This window comes from Pipra filicauda, unplaced genomic scaffold, assembly GCF_003945595.2.
Source record: "Pipra filicauda isolate LSUMZ 115617 unplaced genomic scaffold, ASM394559v2 scaffold140_size2443280_pilon, whole genome shotgun sequence".
NCBI lineage: Eukaryota > Metazoa > Chordata > Aves > Passeriformes > Pipridae > Pipra > Pipra filicauda.
Genome location: NW_024103885.1, coordinates 1744971 through 1762738, shown reverse-complemented (window position 1 = coordinate 1762738; position 17768 = coordinate 1744971). Strand labels below are relative to the sequence as shown.

Here is a 17768-nt window from a genome sequence, read left to right as displayed (position 1 = left end):
TAAGAAGAGATTGTTTGTAATTTACAGTGAAATAACCAATTAGCTTTTGTTGTACTATGGCTTGTTTAGAATGAAAAACCTTTATAATAGAACTTGAGTATAGACCTACCAGAATGCAACAAAAGCTAATAAAATATATACCCGTTTTTATTATTTGTTAATAAAATTATGTATTCCACTTAGTTTATTAACTTGAAAACCATTATAATGGCATAATAAGTTATTGTACTGGCATTCTGAAATCAGAGAGATAAGGAAAAAGTCAATAGAATGCATAAGAAAGTTGTGTAAAGATAAGAGAACAGAGTGAAGTTAGTCTATGCTTGGAACAGTAGAAGAATGATGGTTATGTAGTCAGCATAAATTGTCACTCCACTGAGTGATTTAGGGAATACATTTTAGTTATCTAGAGAAAAATAAGACTATAATAGAACTTCTGTTGTAATAACAGCATTGAAAGTTTCTTTTGTTAGTGTGTACACTATATTGCAGTCCATGGATGCTAACAAACAATAATCTTTTTAAGTCTCAAAGTGAGTTGAACAGGATGAGAAGAGAAGCAAAGCATAGTTTAGTTTCTCAAAGTCACGTGGAAGAAGAAAGAGACATTGCACTGACTGACTTCAGAAGACTAATGGCAGAAAAAGAAAGCCTCAGAGAAAAATTAAAGGTGAGCTTTTATAGCTTCACTGCTTACAATGAGGTGGCATATAAGGAAGGATTATACAATAGTGCTGTGTTTGTATTTGACTGTCTGTCAGTTCCCCTTTTCAATAACTTTTGATTTCACACTCGCTTGAGAGAGCTCAATGAATTGTATCAAATTTCCCTTGTAAACATAGTTCCTTGTTGGGAAAAGGAGGAGAGGAACGGGCTTAAAGTATTTGAGGGCAAGCATGACATCACCTTGTGTGAAAAATCTAGATATGAAGTGCCAACCACAGAATATTTTTGTGGGTATACACTACTTTGAAGATGCTTGTGTGTCACTGTTGTGGAAGAAATCATGCACTTGACTCACAAGAGAGAAACAACAATATATTTGATGCATATAAGGCAATATATTGTTAGTTTTATAATCTGTGTTATATTTTGTAATTAATGATAATTTAATAAGTTAAAACATCTTAGGGCATTAAGCTATACATGCATGCACCCTGTAGCTCAATAAAGTCTACAGCAAATCACAAATATTAATTTAGTTGGATCCAAATATAAATATACTATTTAAAAAAAATCTAAACCAACAACCAAAACCAAACTCAGTGATGTTATATTAAACTGCAGTGGTGTATTTTCAGCTAATGTTCTGTAGTTTTACAGAGAGAGCTTTGCATTTGGTCATTCATCAAAGAATGTAAAGCAATGTTTTCTTAAACATGAAGCTTAAATTTCTATGATTAAATCTAAAAATGTCTACCTTGTTACATGTAATTCTGTATTTCTATCTCAGATTCAGCAAGAAGCAGCAAACCTTGAAAAATCAAAGATGCAGCATGATATTTCAGAACTGGAGAATAACATTCAAGGAGTAAGTGTGTTTTTAGGAAGTAAGCTTTTATTATTTCTAAAATAGGATAGACTGTTCCAGCAATTAATTTTATTAACTGTTTTCAACTTAAATTTATTTAAAAGCCAAGCTGTGATAACTTTCTGCAAAAATAACATTTGGTTATTTATTTTAAATTGCAGCTTGAGATGGAAAGGTGTGAACTAAAGTCTACAGTCTCCATTCTGAAAGAAAGAACAAACTATTTGGAAAATGAATTAAAATTGAAGTCCAGTAAACTTGCCCAGACTTCTGATGATTCTTCTCAATTTAAAGCTGAGATTTGCTCACTTCAGTAAGTCTGATACAAAATGTGGTGATCTTTCAGAGATGCTAAAGTAATTTTGTTTATTCTATGACTCTATAACAGAGTTGAGTTCCTGGGAAAGACCATAAAATATTCTTAAAATCACTTATACTGTTTGTGTCTTATTGAAAAGTAAGTGTGAGTCAGGAAAGTGCTGTGGTGGCTTTTCACAGCAAGCTCCTCCTGGACTTATTTGATGGCCAGATATACCTATAACTTTTATGGCAGGTTGTGAATGAAAATTTTCTCCTTCTTCTAGAATAGTTTCCTGTAATAATCATGTTCTCTGCTTATGAATGTAGCAGAACAGAACATTTCTAAAAGACTTTCCAAATGCTGTTTGTTGAAAGGAAGACAGATGCCTTTACAAACTGCAGCAGTAGAGCCAGATTGTGCCAGTTTTACAAAGTTGTCAGTAATAGTGAAAATTTTATGCCAGGCAGCAGGCATTGATATTCCACAACTGAGTGGTTCATGGACCATCATTCTGTAATGGCATTTTACATGAGCTGTTTTTCTTGTATTGCTCTCTTTCATATGCTAATGCTATCACGGGCATACCACAGTTTTGAGAGCTGACATCTTGTGATCCATAGACACAGTCTGTGGGGATTTAACCAACTTGCTCAGAACTGGAGGATCAAGTGTACCTATGTATTTTTAAGGTCTGTTTAAACGTGCAGGATCATTGCTGTGCTCTTTTAAAGTTGTTTTAGAAAAGAACTCCCATCAGCTGTCTAAATGTCATAGAACAAGGAAAAGGCTTAGAGAAAGTACAAACAGAGTATTGAAACTCTGGGCAGAAATTTGAAAATACAGGTAGAAGTGAGAGGCTTTGATGTAAGAGATCACTACAGGATAGATAATGCTGTAGATGACATCTTTTGAATGTTTTACAAGGGAAAACAGGGTCTGTGTCTTATTTTCCCTTCCCCACCTGAACAGTAGTATGCTGCAATGTGCAATAGTGGGGGAATAACTGTGAAGAACCGAAGCTGAGAAGCAGGACTTGAAGTTCATTTAATGCTCCCAATTGCACAAAGAGGGCTCTTGGTAAAACAATTAGTATATTTGTTGGTAAAATTGTGACAACATTAATAAAAATGAAATATCTTATAAGGTTCCTTATAATTTCAGTGGAAGCATTGATATTATGAAAAGAAGGATAGAAGGGCTACAGTCATTTCAGCGTTTGGTTCTACTTTGTGCATGGTGGCAATTTGTTAGAACTGTGTTTTTCCTCCTCCCCCTGCTTTTTTTTTTTTCCTCTCTAAAGTTTCACTCTGAACTCAGTGAGAGCAATCTTTATCTGCAAACATGCTACATTCTGGATTGGTGGGCTTTTCTTAATAATGAAAAGCTTCTGTAGCTTTTGTGGGATTCCAGTTGGGAGGGATTTTTATTTCCCGACTTGTTTCGTAAAGAATCCATTTAATTACTTTCGAGTTTCGTTTTGCTTTTTTTTTTTCCCTAAGTCACTCTGATATTTCCTTCCAAGAAAAACAACTATGTAGGTAGATGATTTCATGTATCTTTCAGGCTTTGTATTTCTTAAAAGTAGAATCAAAACTATAGCTGTCAATTTGGTTGCTTTTTAAAATGTTGTGTCACTGATAATCACTGCTATGAGCTACATATCAAAATCTTTATAAAGCAACAGTCGAAAGACACAAGTAAAGAGGCACATGATCAAGAGTAACAGAAATCAGAGGAAGTGAGTGTTTCAGGTTATCGTGGTGGTCCCACTGAGGTTCCATAGCTCCATTTTGTAATGGTGTTGAGGTGGACTTGCAGCAGGGCTCTAGAGCAAACAAGTGGTGTTGGCTTCAGAAATCCTTAAGTCCTCCTCTCAAGGGAGAGGGCTGGTTATATGACACAACCCCATGCTGCAGGTTGGTATGATACAACCCTGTCAGGAGGTTATGCTGGAACTGTGCCAACACTTCAAGCAGCTTAAGAGCCATAAATTGAAGACCTTGAATAGGTCCCAAACTTCTTTCAACTGTACACTGATTTTCCAGGCTCTTAAATGACCAGCTCCAGAGGTCTGTTGAAGATTTACAGCACCGCTTGTCCCTCAGAAAGGATGATCTGCAGTCAGCTCAGGAAGAAATTGTAATGCTAAAGGAGAAAATAGGTAATCAGTAGTTATTTTTATGCTTATTTTCTGTTTTTAAAATAGAAAACACTTATTCTTTTATTTATAGATAGGTTAAACCAGAGGAGCACTTCACAGGATGAAGCAGTCAATGTGCTTAGAAGTACTATTACTGTTTTGGATAAAGAAAAGGACAGTCTTCAAGAAACCGTGGATGAAAAAACAGAAAGAATTGCATGCTTAGATGACAACTTAGCTAACAAGGTATGTGCAGTAAAAGTACTACTTTGCAGTCCATTTGGGGATTTTTAAAGCAGTTAATTTTTAAGGAGACATTCTTCCTTCATGACAAAGCCTGTGCAGAGCACTAGGCATCACATGGACACTATGTTTGGACCTAGCCAATGCAAAGAGTCATTTGCCAACTCAATAGCACTTTCATTATGAATGTTACTGTATTCCCTAAACACACCAAGAATACAAAGAAGTATTTTTTTGCATTTTGCACGTGGAGGTATTTATTGAGATACAAGGTTCTAGCCTGAGGTGACAAAATCTGTAGCTTCCATCTTTTTTGATGACAAGACAATCCTTTCTCAGTAAAGAAAAGAAGCTTGGAAATTTGAATGTGCAAAGATGCAATTACTTATTGACAAAGAGTTATAATAAAGGTTTGAATGAAAAGTTGTTTAAATTGAAGTATCTACTATGTTGCAATATAATGATATCTAGTAGAACTTTTGTTTTTATTTTTGTAGGAAAAAACAATTACTCATTTACGCCTCACTCTCTCTGAGCTGGAGTCCTCAACAGAGTAAGTAAAGACTAGGATGCCTTCTTCAGAGATTTTATTTTACCTAGTGGTTTTAAAGTGAAAGTATATGGCTATTTTAGTTATTTTGATGAAACTGAATTACTTCCATTTAAGTCAAGTTAAGGAGTGTACTGTGTTGAGAAAGACGTACACAACTTTTGAAGAGACCTCCTCTGCAATTATATTGCAGGCTGCTAGGACACTGTTAAGACAACCATTAACAGTTGTTGGTCTATATTTATTTCCCTAAATTGCTAATATTTATTAATTATCAGTCAAAAAGTAGCTTGTTAGTATTCCACTAGATATTATTAGATTGACCCAGGTAAAATTCACAGCTAAATTCTTAATTATTGGCAATCTAGTCCTAGCATAAGCTACTAGTACAGTCTTAATTAAAATATATTTATGTGGTTTTTAGCTGGGCTTCATCTAATCATTCATTCTTGCCTCTTTTTAAGCATGACTTTGAAAACTATAGCTTTTTAAGAGAAAATATTTAAACACCAATATTTAAACTTTTGAAGACCAATGTAACTGAATATTTGCTGCATTGATACAAGAAATATTTGTGACAAAAAACTAATGAAAAATTTTACTTAAATTCACACATATTTTTATGTCTACTTTTTTGTTTAGTCTCTTCCTTACTCTTTTGATTGTTGTCTTTCAAGTGTAAGCTATCTTCTTCCTCCTATGGTTTATAACATATACAGTGGGTAACACACTGTAACCACTAGCAAACACAGATAAACATAAGTATCTTTAATTGCTGTTTGCATAATAAGTTTCATCTTACCAAATAAATCTTCAAAATTGAAAATTATTTCCACTTTATTTCTGCATATTGACTTTTACATACTTGACTTACGTTTATATTTCAACTCAGTTTATCAGCCTTCAGTAAGCAAGAATGCCTTTGCATATCCATGTCTGATCATTTTCAGCTCTATGTGGTTTAGTACAAGAAGGAACAACTTAAATAATATTTTCACTTGATAGCCAGATGAAGGACATGCTGAGCAACAGAGACCGTGAGATATCGAGCTTACAACGCCAGCTTGATACGTCCCAAGTAGAGCTTGCAGAAATGGGAAGAGTAAAGGAAATGGCTCTGAAAGAAAACAGACGACTGCAAGATGACCTAGCTACAATGGCCAGAGAAAACCAGGTACAGTACATAATACTAGTGTGTTAAACCACTTATTGCTTGCTTATATATAGTGTTGCATCAAAACTGCTATATCCCCAGTCTTGATTGGTATGTTTAATTATTGGTATTTCTTAACACTGGGATATTGAAATTGTAAAAGCAATTACTTCAGATACATAAGTGTAGTCAATACAGTGGGGGAGAAATAGACAAGCTTTCAGTTTAGTTATCCCCCCCAGATTAAAAAAGAAATGTAAATAAAGTTTTAAATAAAATAAATCTAGGACATAATTGTTTTTAATATAATGAAATTATGTTAACTGGTTATATCACTTGGTAGTTGGTATTTAATTGATAAAAATGGTGGTTTATTATCTGTGTAAATGTTCTTTTGTTATAAAATTGATTTTCTAGTGACCTAAAACTTGCCTTCACTCAGGGATAGTGAATCTTATGGCTATAAAAATTCCAGCTTCCAAACATCAGTATGTTGAATTTTCCAAAGATCAGTATGGTGTGTCATCAGGGAAGCTGCATATTTTATGAGCTGGTGTGATTGTTTTCTCTGATTATTCTTGCCTGGAAACCCTTTGGTGTATCTAAGGTGATAGGGGATATTTCTGAACTATACAAATCCCAAAGGCTTTTGTAGGTAGAATAGAAAAAAAATCTAGGGCATAGGCAATTACTTTGATTTAATCTGATAGAGTATTATATAGTGATTAATTTACCATACTGCACAATTTTGCCTTTATGTTACCTCTTTAGGCTATCAGTACTGAGCTTGAAGATGCAATACGTGAAAAAGAAGAAATGAAAACCAGGGTTCATAATTATATAACTGAAGTTTCCAGATTTGAGACCTTGATGGCTTCGAAGGTAAAAATATAACCTGTAGGCAGTCATTACTGTTTTCAGTAAGAATTGTGTGGCTTGGGTCCCATCATCCCTGCCTGTCCCATTTCCTTCTTTTGTTTTTCCTTCTTTTCTCTGCAGTGTTTCAAGTTACTTGTGGGGATAGTAAAATATAAAACCTTGGTAGATCTGAAGCACTGATTATTCTAGCACATGACAATTTCATTCATCACGTTCCAGTTGGCCACAGTGCTGGAGACTAACAAACATATTTGAATGTTGTTTTGTTTTTTGAGTTTTGACAAGGCAACTAGTAAAATATCTGGTACTGTTTCATGATTGTAGGCAACAATCAGCTTATATAATGGTTTTAAATGTTTTACCCTTTTTGAAAAGAAAAGTTTTTATTTAGTTCTGCGTGAAAGTATAAAAATAGTGCTGCCAAAACTATGCTCTTGGTAAGTGTATTTTATCCTGATACTTGGATTCAAAAGTGTGATGTATGTGAATTAAAACTTATAAACATTTAAAACAAATAGAAATGGTGTGAAGATGACATGAACTGGCAAATTTATTATGTGACTTTGAAATGGGAGGAATGAGTTTTGATCTAATTTCAACTTTATGAATGCATGTAAATTCAACCACTCTTTACAAGTAGAAACTTGAAGCTTAGGGAAAAAAATTAAGGTCAGTAGTATGTTAGCTTAGAACTATCAATTTAAAACACTTGAAGCTTAGTTTTTAAGAATCTTACAATATATCATATGTCCAAAGTACTTCAGCTACAGATTGGCCACATCTTTGGCAAAATAGAATCCAGTTTTTCAGGGTGTGTACCAGGAAGCTGTAGAATATACAGACAATGACCAGTTACGAATAGTTTGATTTCAGAGTTTTGTCTAGTATTACATCTGGATAATGCCTAGGGAGACAAGGATTTACTTTTCTGCACAGGGTTCACTTGCTTAATCATGAGTTTCTATTTCCTAATACTCTGCCTGATCCTGTCTGTACCTTCCAAGTTCTGCAGAATATGAAGGAATTTCAAAAACAGTAGCCTTCCTCATGAGGTAAATCTGACTCATACTAGCAACATGCATATCCTGCTGCACATTATGTGAGCAGGGAAGAAGGGAATGTAGGTAAATAAGAAAAATTAATCACTGCTTTATAATATACACTTGCAGTTTGGCCAAATTAAAATTCGCAAGCAACATTTGTTCTCACTGCACAAATGGTAAAGCTTGCAGTTTTGTACTTGTGTGATAGACTGCTCAAATAGATTATCAGTGTTTCAGGCACTGCTGTAATACAAATATGTGTAAGAGCACAGTAAGTAAAAGAGCTGAAAACGGAGTTCTGCTGGAATTTCTTGGAAAGGGCAGCACTCAGTATATCTCAGTAATGTGACCCTTGACAATGCAGAGAGATCTAAAATAGCCCCTCTCCTGGGAGCCTTGATACTCATTAACAACTTGTAAATGTAAGTACTTCCATTTTAATAAAACTGGATGCCATCACTGTATTTATTTGCTATCTGGACTTGCAAAAGGGATGATGCCCTTTAGTAGTTGCCAGATAGCAGGATGAAGAAAATGAAGAAAGATCTACTTTTTCTGAAAAAAACAAAACAAAACAAAAAACCAAACATACATTGCAGGGAGTAGGCATGAAATAAGATCAATCAACTTGAAGGTATGTTGATCATTGCAGAGTGATTTACTGTTTTATTAGGAACAAGAGAACCAAGAATTGTTAGTGAAATTCCAAATGCTCCATACGCAAGCTGAAGACTGGGAAATGAAGGCTCATCAAGCTGAAGGAGAAAGCAGCTCAATACGACTTGAACTCCTTTCAGTAGACACAGATCGGAGACATCTTCGGGAGAGAGTAGAACTTCTGGAAAAAGAGATTCAAGGGGTAATAACTTGTGCAATGAAATTCTCTCAAGGAAAGTGAGATACATTCAGGTGTTTTTCAATAAAGTCAGTGTGGTATTTTTAACATTTTAATAGAAAAGAATTTCTATATGTGAGTGTTTCAAATATGGACACTTGAATTTTTGAAATAGTAACTGGTTTTGTTTAGACGTGCTTTCCTTCTCCCTGCTTTCCCAAAATTAGATTAATGGCATATGTTTTGATAGTTTTGGAACTCTTCTGTTGGGTTATTATTGCTATTATGATACTTTCTCTGTAAGAAACTTTTGTATATTGCTTCAAAATGTTTGCACATAGCTTTATGAGTACTTTCTAAGCTTAGATCTTTCGTTTCTTTGAAGCTTTGAATGAGGTATTTGAAGCATTGGTGGCTGGAGTCAAGGTAAAAATCTGGTAGACATAGTCCAAATCCAGAATCAGGATTCCATAATACTGAAACCTAGACCAATATCATAGAACATAATGAGGTTTATATTTTAGAAGCAATAACTTCATGGAGGTCAGTGAAGTTCTAGAGTATAATTGTTGTGTATTGGCTACATTTTGTCTCATGCCAAAAAGTGTTAGAGACTGTATTGTAAGCTGAGTAAACAATAGGCTGTATTTTTGGGGTTTTAAGCTTTTTAATTCTCTGAAGCTGGAATACAGCCTCATTCCACTCTTTTATAGTACTTGTATAATTCTTCAAGATGGTGATAAAAATTGCAGCAATGGTTTATTAGTTGTCCTCAGCTGTAATTTAGGGAAAGGGAAGGAGTGTAATATCAAGTTAGTTTTATAGGGAAAGTTAATTTTAAAGAGAAACTAAAGTATTAAGAAAGCCCAAGTTATTCAACAGAAAACTGTTAAATTTAACACTGAAGGTGTATCCATATTTGTCTTTGTTTAGCATATTGTTGCACATCAAGTATATGAATCTCAGATCTCCTCCATTACAAAAAACATGTCCAAATTGGAAGAGGACCTTAAACATGAAAATCAGGATAAGGCTGCTGTGTTAGCAGACCTGACTTCTGTGAGGGAACTCTGCGTGAAACTTGAGTCTGGCAAAGATCTTTTATCTCGACAGTTGACATCCAAAAGCATGGATTATGAAAGGGTAAGCAGAAAATTTAATTTGGTATAATAAAATAACTTCCTTTGCTTTTAATGGTTTTTGGAGAAAAGAATCACTTCTGAGAGCAAACCAAGTTAATTTACATCACTAGTTTCCCATTTTTATATAAATTATAAATTTTACAGTATATAGATCTGTATCTGTGGGTTTTGTACAGAAAGATGGAGTTTCTTTCATTCATTATCACTGCAAAATGTTGCAGCTGTAGTTTTTGCGATACCAGAGACAAATTATGTTTTTTTTTTTTATTTTTTAATTTACTCAAATTTTCAACTTACCAAATGCGAATAGTGCACTTCTTATTTAGATATTAAAGACCTTTTCCTAATTGCTTTTTCCAGTTAAATTGAAATTTAGATACAGCTGAAATTCATTAAATATTTTGAAATAATTTAAACAGTTCTGAATATTCATATTTTTGGAACCTTTTTCTTTACAGCTGATTTTGTCTTTATTTAGTGACTTGGTCAGACTTTCTGGTACTGTAATATTCAAGACCTCAAGAACAGTAGAATTTGTTTATATTCATAAAACTGGTGAGGAAAACAAGTATTCCTACATTTTAAGCAAAAGCCAAGAAGCTAATTGTGAGCTGAGCTAGTCAAATAGAATGAAGTATAGTAAATACTCTTTTTGAACTGGGGCAAAAGTCTACTGCTGTTAAAAGCCAATTAGTGTTCCTGGTACTTACCTAACATTTCTAGCACTATGTAATCCAGCTCACAGTAAAACATTTGATAGGTGTACAGCTTGAATAGTTTTAAACTAAGTATAGTTTAGAATAATTGTAGCTTTAACTAGTTTTGTGAGCTCAGTTTCCTGTTCTTTTTTATCAGACAATCATTTCAGTTTTTATAGCAACTCTTCACAAAATAGAATTGTCTGTGTTTGTAAACTGGTGTATTAATAATGTATAAAATTTGTGCCTTAGGTTCTAGGAGAATTAGAAGATATAAAATCAGAAGTAGAGTTGCTGAAAAAGCAGTTATCCAGTGAGAGACTTACAGTTCAGAATCTTGAAACGTTACTGGCTACTAGTAGAGACAAAGAATTTCAGAACCAATTAACATCCCAAGAGAAAGATACCGAAATTCAATTACTGAAAGACAAGCTAACACTTGCTGAGAGCAAACTGTAAGTTTTAACAAGTGTATGTGTGTTATGTGGTTTACAAAAAAACTTTTTCTGTGTGACAATACTTATTCACAAAATCTGGATATTCGGTATGGCTGAGCAGATTTTTGCAGCAATGTCTTTTGGCCTTTCATGTCATCATTTACTTAGTTTCTTTACATATCTTTCATACTGCTTTCATTAATCAGCACTTTGGTGGACATCTCTTTAGTGCAAGCAGTAAACTTAAACAGGAGTTCCAAAGGAAACATTCTCCAAATAAAATTTTAACATATGTTTACAGCTCACAAAAAAATTACAAAGTATATTAAATCCATGGTAAATGTGAACTGCTTATCTACTGAAGATGCCTGTTATCCTTACTTTGATTAAAGTAAGAATCACGTAATAAATAGTGAAGTCATAGTGCTTAAAAAAAGCAAAAGTACTTCTGCTGCGGTTGATATTAACTGTTAAGGAAAAAGTCCTTATCAAGTTATTGTTCCTTTGAACTTTAAACGGAACTGAACCTGACACCTACACTATATGTGGCGAGCAATTTCTTATGCTGTGCATCTGCCTGCAGAAGAAATAAGTTTTAAACACACTTGTAGAAGAAAGACTAATGTGTTTGGAGCAATGAAGTTAAGGGGGGGATATTTTGTATATGTGAAATTCATGTACAAGAGAAGCAGAGGGGTTAAAAATTTTTCTTCATGTTATGAAGCAGGGAATTTGAAGTGTCCATGACATGTGTCATCTTAGAATCGTTTAGGTTGGGAAAGACTCTTAAGATCACCAAGTCAAACTATTTAAGTAAAACTGCCAAGTATCATGACATGATAATTCTCCAAGGGATACACTAGCCAGTGCCTGTAGTGATAGTTCTGCATTAAAGAGCAAAAAGGAGGAGTAGCAGCTGAATGGAGATGGTAGTGAAGAGTAAAGTCCAAGTAGAATTTCAGACAAAGGAAAACAGATACACCCACTTAGTAAACACTAAGGTAGGGAGAGAAAGAAAATGTATGGAAGGTAATAGGACAGATAATGCTCCTTATGAGATATAGAATATAGCAACCTTAAACAGGTAAAAGCTGTCTGTGATTTGGTGACACAGATGTGCAAGAAAAATGCTTTTGATTTATTTACATAGAGGCTACAGCTTAGAGCTGATGATGGTCCACCTCAAGTAGCAGCAGTCTCTATGGATCTGTAGATGACAATGGTATTAATCACCCTTGTGTAACTAATTGCTTCCTGTTTTAGTATTGCTGATTTTGGTTTACTTTGGGGGAAAAATGTTAGTTGCATACAATGAACATAAGCTAATGCAATGTCCTGATTATGAAGTTAAATGTGAAAGTTAATAAAAACACGAACCAACAGAAACCCCAAAAAAAAGGAAAGAAGGAGGTTTTAACTTAAATTAAATTCAGCTACTTTGTGTGCAAACATTATAAAATTCTATTCAACAAACATAGTAATTTTTTCACTATTTTTCTTCTGCACATATTGTAGGGTTCATTTCTTGTTTGTTGTAAATGTCAGTACTTGCATTGTTAATAGTATGTGATACTGCAGGAAGAAGGAAAACGTTGTCTTGGTGGAAGAGCGGCTATTCTGTTGAATTGTTTTCCTCTGTTTATCTCAAAGGTTCTGCATGTTGCTAGGCAAATGTTCACATGTGACAACTAGTTGTATATACCTTGCTTTCTACTATTTGGTTTGTAGTAGTTGCACTCTAAAGAACAGGAAGTTTAAATGCTCACAGCTGTGACTGAAGTATGTGACAATTAGGTTGTGTCTAATAGAAAAATTGTAAAATACAAAAATTCATTTGGCTTGGCCACAACCTCTGACTTCAGGATTCTCAGAATTAAATTTAACTTGTGAAATTCTCCAGTGCTGTAATTATGAGCTCTGTAGAGTGAGTAGTTGCATTACTTGGAGTGCTATTTGGGTGATAGTACAGTGAATGAGATCTTGAGGCTCTAGGGTGAATAAAGTATTAAATAAAGAATATGAAATTGCTACACTACTTACTGAGAGCTATCTGTAGCTGGGAAAGAGACAGATTTCCTGTGAAAATTGTGTATAATCATGTAAACTTAAATGATGATTACTGTGCATAAGGGTTTCAAATTAAAATATTTCTAAATTTTGAGTTATTTACTTCATGCTCTTAATTTTAATTGTCATTGACATGGAATAACCTGAGAACTCACAAAGTGTTCGCTTTCTTTTCTTATTTTACAATAATGATACTGGGCCCCGAATTCTTACCTCCATCCTGAAAGCATATGCCTGTCTCTGAAGGACTTAGAATAAGATATCATCGAGATCTCTTGTCTTCTGCATCTGTTCTCAACATACTGGATCAAGATACCATTCTAGGAATTTTACTGATGAATAGGGAACATGGGAAAAAATATTCTGCGGTTCTTTTTGGAACAAATCTCTTGAGTAGTTTGCATCTTCCTGGAGTCAAAGACCAGCGGGTGCCAGAAAGGAAGTTTGTGACTGACCTAGGAGTGGAAATTGTTTTTCAGAATTCCAGTCCAGTGCTTTAGCAATAAACTAGTGCAACTTTACTTCTCCAGAAGTGACTTTTGAGCACTCCGCCTCATACTGGCTTTGAAGACTGTATGGAATAACACAGCTGTCTCGGTTCTCATTTAGACAACTTATTTTACACTCAATGATTTTTTTTCTTCCTTTATAAAGAATTAATAGTATTTTGCAACCAAGCATTGGGTTGGTCAAGCTGATGATTTACTAAGAAGTATGCTTAATTATGTTCGTTAAGATTTTCAAGGTTGCTTTTCATTTTGATTCTTGCAGTTGAAACAGTTGGGCCCAAATACCAAGGTTATAGTTGACAAGCCATGAGACTCTGGGTTGTGCTGGTCTGGTATTTGCATTAATATATTTTTTATGTAGATTTGATTCAGTAGTTTTCATTGCTAGCCATAGTTCCAGGCTACCTGATATAATTTTTACTGTTACATTTGTATTTTATGTGGATACTTACTGCTTTTTTCTTCTTTTTTTTTTTAAATGTACACATAAAGATCATCTCACATGCAAAAGAGGGTAGTGAATCAATAAATTAATGTTTTAATTGTTTTGTCTGTTTTTATAAAACATGTCTGTGTTTACCTTTGTCTGAAAAAGAACACAATGTAGTTAGGGTGTAGTGAGAGCTTCTCACTTCATTCTCACCTTACTTCTTCATGAAACGTTGTGTTACATTCACTTGGTTCTTGCTTTCTTGCTTCTAATTTGTCTTTGATTTCGTCTGTGTGAATCTAGTTTTGTTTTATCTTGCTCTAAATTATCTAAGCTCCTAGCTGATGGTGTTCAAAGAAAACTTTGTTGCTTCTCGTGATTTTTTTTTTTTTTAGAAGCAGCCATAATAGAGAGGTTTCCATACTTCGAAGTAAAGCTGCACAGCTGCAGACTGACTGTGATGTTTTAAAAAGACAACTGACAACTGAGCGATTTGAACGGTAAGATGCTGCTTTTTCAGTGAGTTGACTTTTCTCATTTCTTCTTTCTCACTTTTGGAGCTTGCTTTTTTTCAATAGTGTGAAACTTTTATGGAAGACTCTATTCCTCTTACTGTGCAAAATATAATATGCTCATCTTGAAAACTGCTTAATTAAAAAATAAAAATCTTATACAGTTTCTGAATTTTCTTGTAAATTTTATGTTAACCACTGCCTTTAAAAGTAAAACAATTCCTTCTCATGAAAACAAGAATAAAATTGAGTAACTTTACAAGAAAACAAAACTTATTTTAAAGTATTGCAAAAAATCACCGAGTAAAAATACAGAGAAAAGTTACGTTTTTCTTGCTTTTAACATTGTGCTAAGTGCTGTGTAACTAAAATTGCTGTTTGTTGGCAGAGAACGTGCAATTCAGGAAATGCGCCGACATGGTCTCTCTACATCATCATTACGCGCTTCGCCTCCTCTCAGTTCAACATTCAGGTCTCCCTCACGTTCTCCTGAACGGAGCGTTGTAAGGACAACTGACCAGGCATCAGCTGAGAAGTAAGTGATTTGATTTTAGCAGATTGGTTCAGTTTAAGAGTGAAGTTTAAATTGTTTCTAAATAAAACCATTCTAATTCTTTGAAATTGTTACATACTTCAAGTGTTTCTAAGTTCTGCTTTTGCTGTCTCTCCTACTATAAAAAGTTGATTGAAAACAGTAGATGCAAAGTACTCTCCAAAGACCATATAATAAATGGATTCTCATTCCTGTTCTTGTTAATGGTCTTGCATAAGCTGACAGCTGCTTGTGTTGCCTGCTTATTATTGCCATTACTTATATCCAAATATATTTTGCCAGTTTATTATTGTTAACAGTTATCTCCAAACAATAAATGGTTCGTATTGAGAGAAAAGCTGTGAAATTCTCTCAAGTACAGCAATGAGGGACAAACACTCCACAAAAGAGAGTCCAACTGAAATGCATTTGAACATTATGCATTAGATGAAACTATTTCCAAAACAAGTGCATAAAAACAGTGAATGCATTGTTAGTGCTTGAATCTATGAATGTCTAAGATCGTGATTACTAGAGTCCATAAAAAGGAAATCAAAATCAGCCTCTCACCTGTTCATTTTCACTGACATTTTTGTTCTTTTAGAGATCGTTGTTTTAGATTTTGTCAGTTTTATGTTACAGACCTGGTTACTGGCGTTATATCCTGCCTGTCCTATATTGCATAATAAATTGCAGTGAAGAGAGGAAGGACAGGGAGAGGTAAACAGTGATTGTTGTAGGAAATACGTGTGCTGTAACAGCTCATGAATCTGACAGATTTTGAAGTTTATTTTTGTTGGTAAATACATATGGCTTGTTCATAAGCTTACTTTTGTTAACAAAAACACAGGTTTCTTGAGAACTGAGGTCAACATGGCATAAACCCACATTGTCAGCATTTTTTCTCTTCTGTGAGTTTTTGGGCAAAGCAAAAAACGGAAACTAGCAAAAGTGATGTTGTCAGTGGGGATGAAACAGCCGTTACGACTCTTGGTTTACTGGTGAGCCATTAGGTGCACCCTGTAATGTTGCAAATCAACATTTTGACTGAGATGATGACAGATAATATATTTTTGAGAAAGAGTATCATCAGTAAAGAGTTGTCTGTAGTCTTCCTTGTGTTATAGTGAGTCCTGAGAGCAATAAAACGTCCAGTTGCTGTACTTGAAGAATACAATGTAGTGCACTATTTTTGTCCTAATATTTGCATTCTTAACCTTAACAATGACAGCTCTGTACCATATCTTATCAGAAAATATCCCATTTTCATTAAGTATATATATTTAAAGAAAGTGGTTTTTAACAACTGAATTCACATGCAGTTGTTATGTATGTTTTACCTTTTAAACCTATCAGTGGGTCATTACGGTAGAATGATCTCAGCAGTACTGTCACCATCTTTCATCCTGCTTATTTATTTCTTCTTGGGAGCTTACCACAGTAAAGTGTATTTTGTAACTACTGTTCTGTTGTGTTACAACTGTCTCTTTCTCTAATCTGATTTCATCTTCTCAAGAAATTTTCTCTTCCTCCTTGTCTCCCTTCTACTTTGAGAAATGAGTCAATGAACTGAATGCAGAGGTTTAGATAATATGCTAATAGTTGATATTTAGGAATAACAGAAGAGAATATGAGGAGGCTGAAGCTAATTGTTACAATTTATCCCAATATTAATTAGTAAAATAAAGTAGTTAACTTTATTTTGACATTTTTTCTTTCTCCACCAGAAATGTGAGCTTCAAGGAATAACCAGTACTTAAGCAACTGAAGCATTACCTTGTTATAAAGACTTTTTTTTTTAATTATGAAGACTATCTTGTATTCTACCTCTGTTTTCTTCAAATCACTGATTACCTTTGAAATCTCTGAGAAAGGGTGAAATAATCAACTTTGCAAAATTCTGCTTTCCCAACTGGCAGGGGTGTTTTTTGCTGGCTGTTTGACAGGTTTTGTATCAAGCCTAACTAAGTTTTGTTACAACTTTGGAAACGTAATAATTATAAGAAGGAAATGAGTACTTGATTTGACAATCTCTTGTTTTTATTTTACTGTTTTATTTGTTTGCTTATCTCATGTGATTGCAGAACTTCATTCATCTTAATATGAGCTAACAGAATAACATCCACAATTGTCTTACAAGTGCTGAGCCAGTGTATGTTTTATACCCGTGATGAATTCCTATATTTAAGCTTCTAACAAGTGTTTTCTGTTTACAGATCATACTTCATGGTATTTAAAAGTATTGATTATCTATTTTGTGAATGTATTTTGTTTACCTTTTCTTAATAAAAAGTATATATCAGCCTTTATTACTTTTTGTCAACTAATTTGTCTCCTTTTGTTTCATCTTTCTGTGAAATTGCATTTTAAATATCCCCATATTAAGTAAAAAGTGAAGAGAAAAATTACATTTTAAAGACATATTGAAATACTTTAAATATTATAAAATTCTGAAGTATTTTATATTCAAACTTTTGAATCATATCTGGAGATATTTTTCAAATGGTAGTTTTAAAAGTTCAGAGCGACACCTGGAATCCTTTGCACAGTTAAGCTCAAGCTGTTGGAGAGGTGACACAGGACTTTATGTTGTGACATACATATTAGGTAAATGAAGTGAGAACTAATCTTTAAAATATCTGGTGTATTTAGCAGGGGAGCATTTCAAACTTGGGCTTTGAAGTAAGATGCGATTAGTGATCACAATCTTAGGATATATTCTTAACGTCCATCTATGCAAATAATTGTATATTGTATCCTTCTATT

The 17768-nt window shown here is 34.0% G+C and overlaps 1 protein-coding gene across 5 annotated transcripts in view; it reads left to right on the top strand.

The window, feature by feature from the left end:
* Window positions 1-17311, top strand: part of CEP135 (centrosomal protein 135) — a 33770-nt gene extending 16459 nt beyond the window's left edge. For 4 of the 5 annotated variants that reach the window (XM_039378577.1, XM_039378576.1, XM_027735871.2 and 1 more), the window contains 14 exons: window positions 527-670; window positions 1454-1531; window positions 1693-1844; window positions 3878-3993; window positions 4064-4218; window positions 4713-4768; window positions 5771-5939; window positions 6690-6800; window positions 8514-8699; window positions 9609-9818; window positions 10768-10970; window positions 14354-14458; window positions 14859-15005; window positions 16730-17311. In XM_039378577.1, coding sequence (XP_039234511.1) covers window positions 527-670; window positions 1454-1531; window positions 1693-1844; window positions 3878-3993; window positions 4064-4218; window positions 4713-4768; window positions 5771-5939; window positions 6690-6800; window positions 8514-8699; window positions 9609-9818; window positions 10768-10970; window positions 14354-14458; window positions 14859-15005; window positions 16730-16751 — 1854 coding nt within the window. In that variant the 3' untranslated portion in view covers window positions 16752-17311. Of the gene's footprint in view, window positions 1-526; window positions 671-1453; window positions 1532-1692; window positions 1845-3877; window positions 3994-4063; window positions 4219-4712; window positions 4769-5770; window positions 5940-6689; window positions 6801-8513; window positions 8700-9608; window positions 9819-10767; window positions 10971-13246; window positions 14076-14353; window positions 14459-14858; window positions 15006-16729 lie in introns of those variants that run through there. The other variant, XM_039378578.1, reaches the window with a different exon arrangement.
* The last annotated feature ends 457 nt before the right edge of the window (window positions 17312-17768 follow it).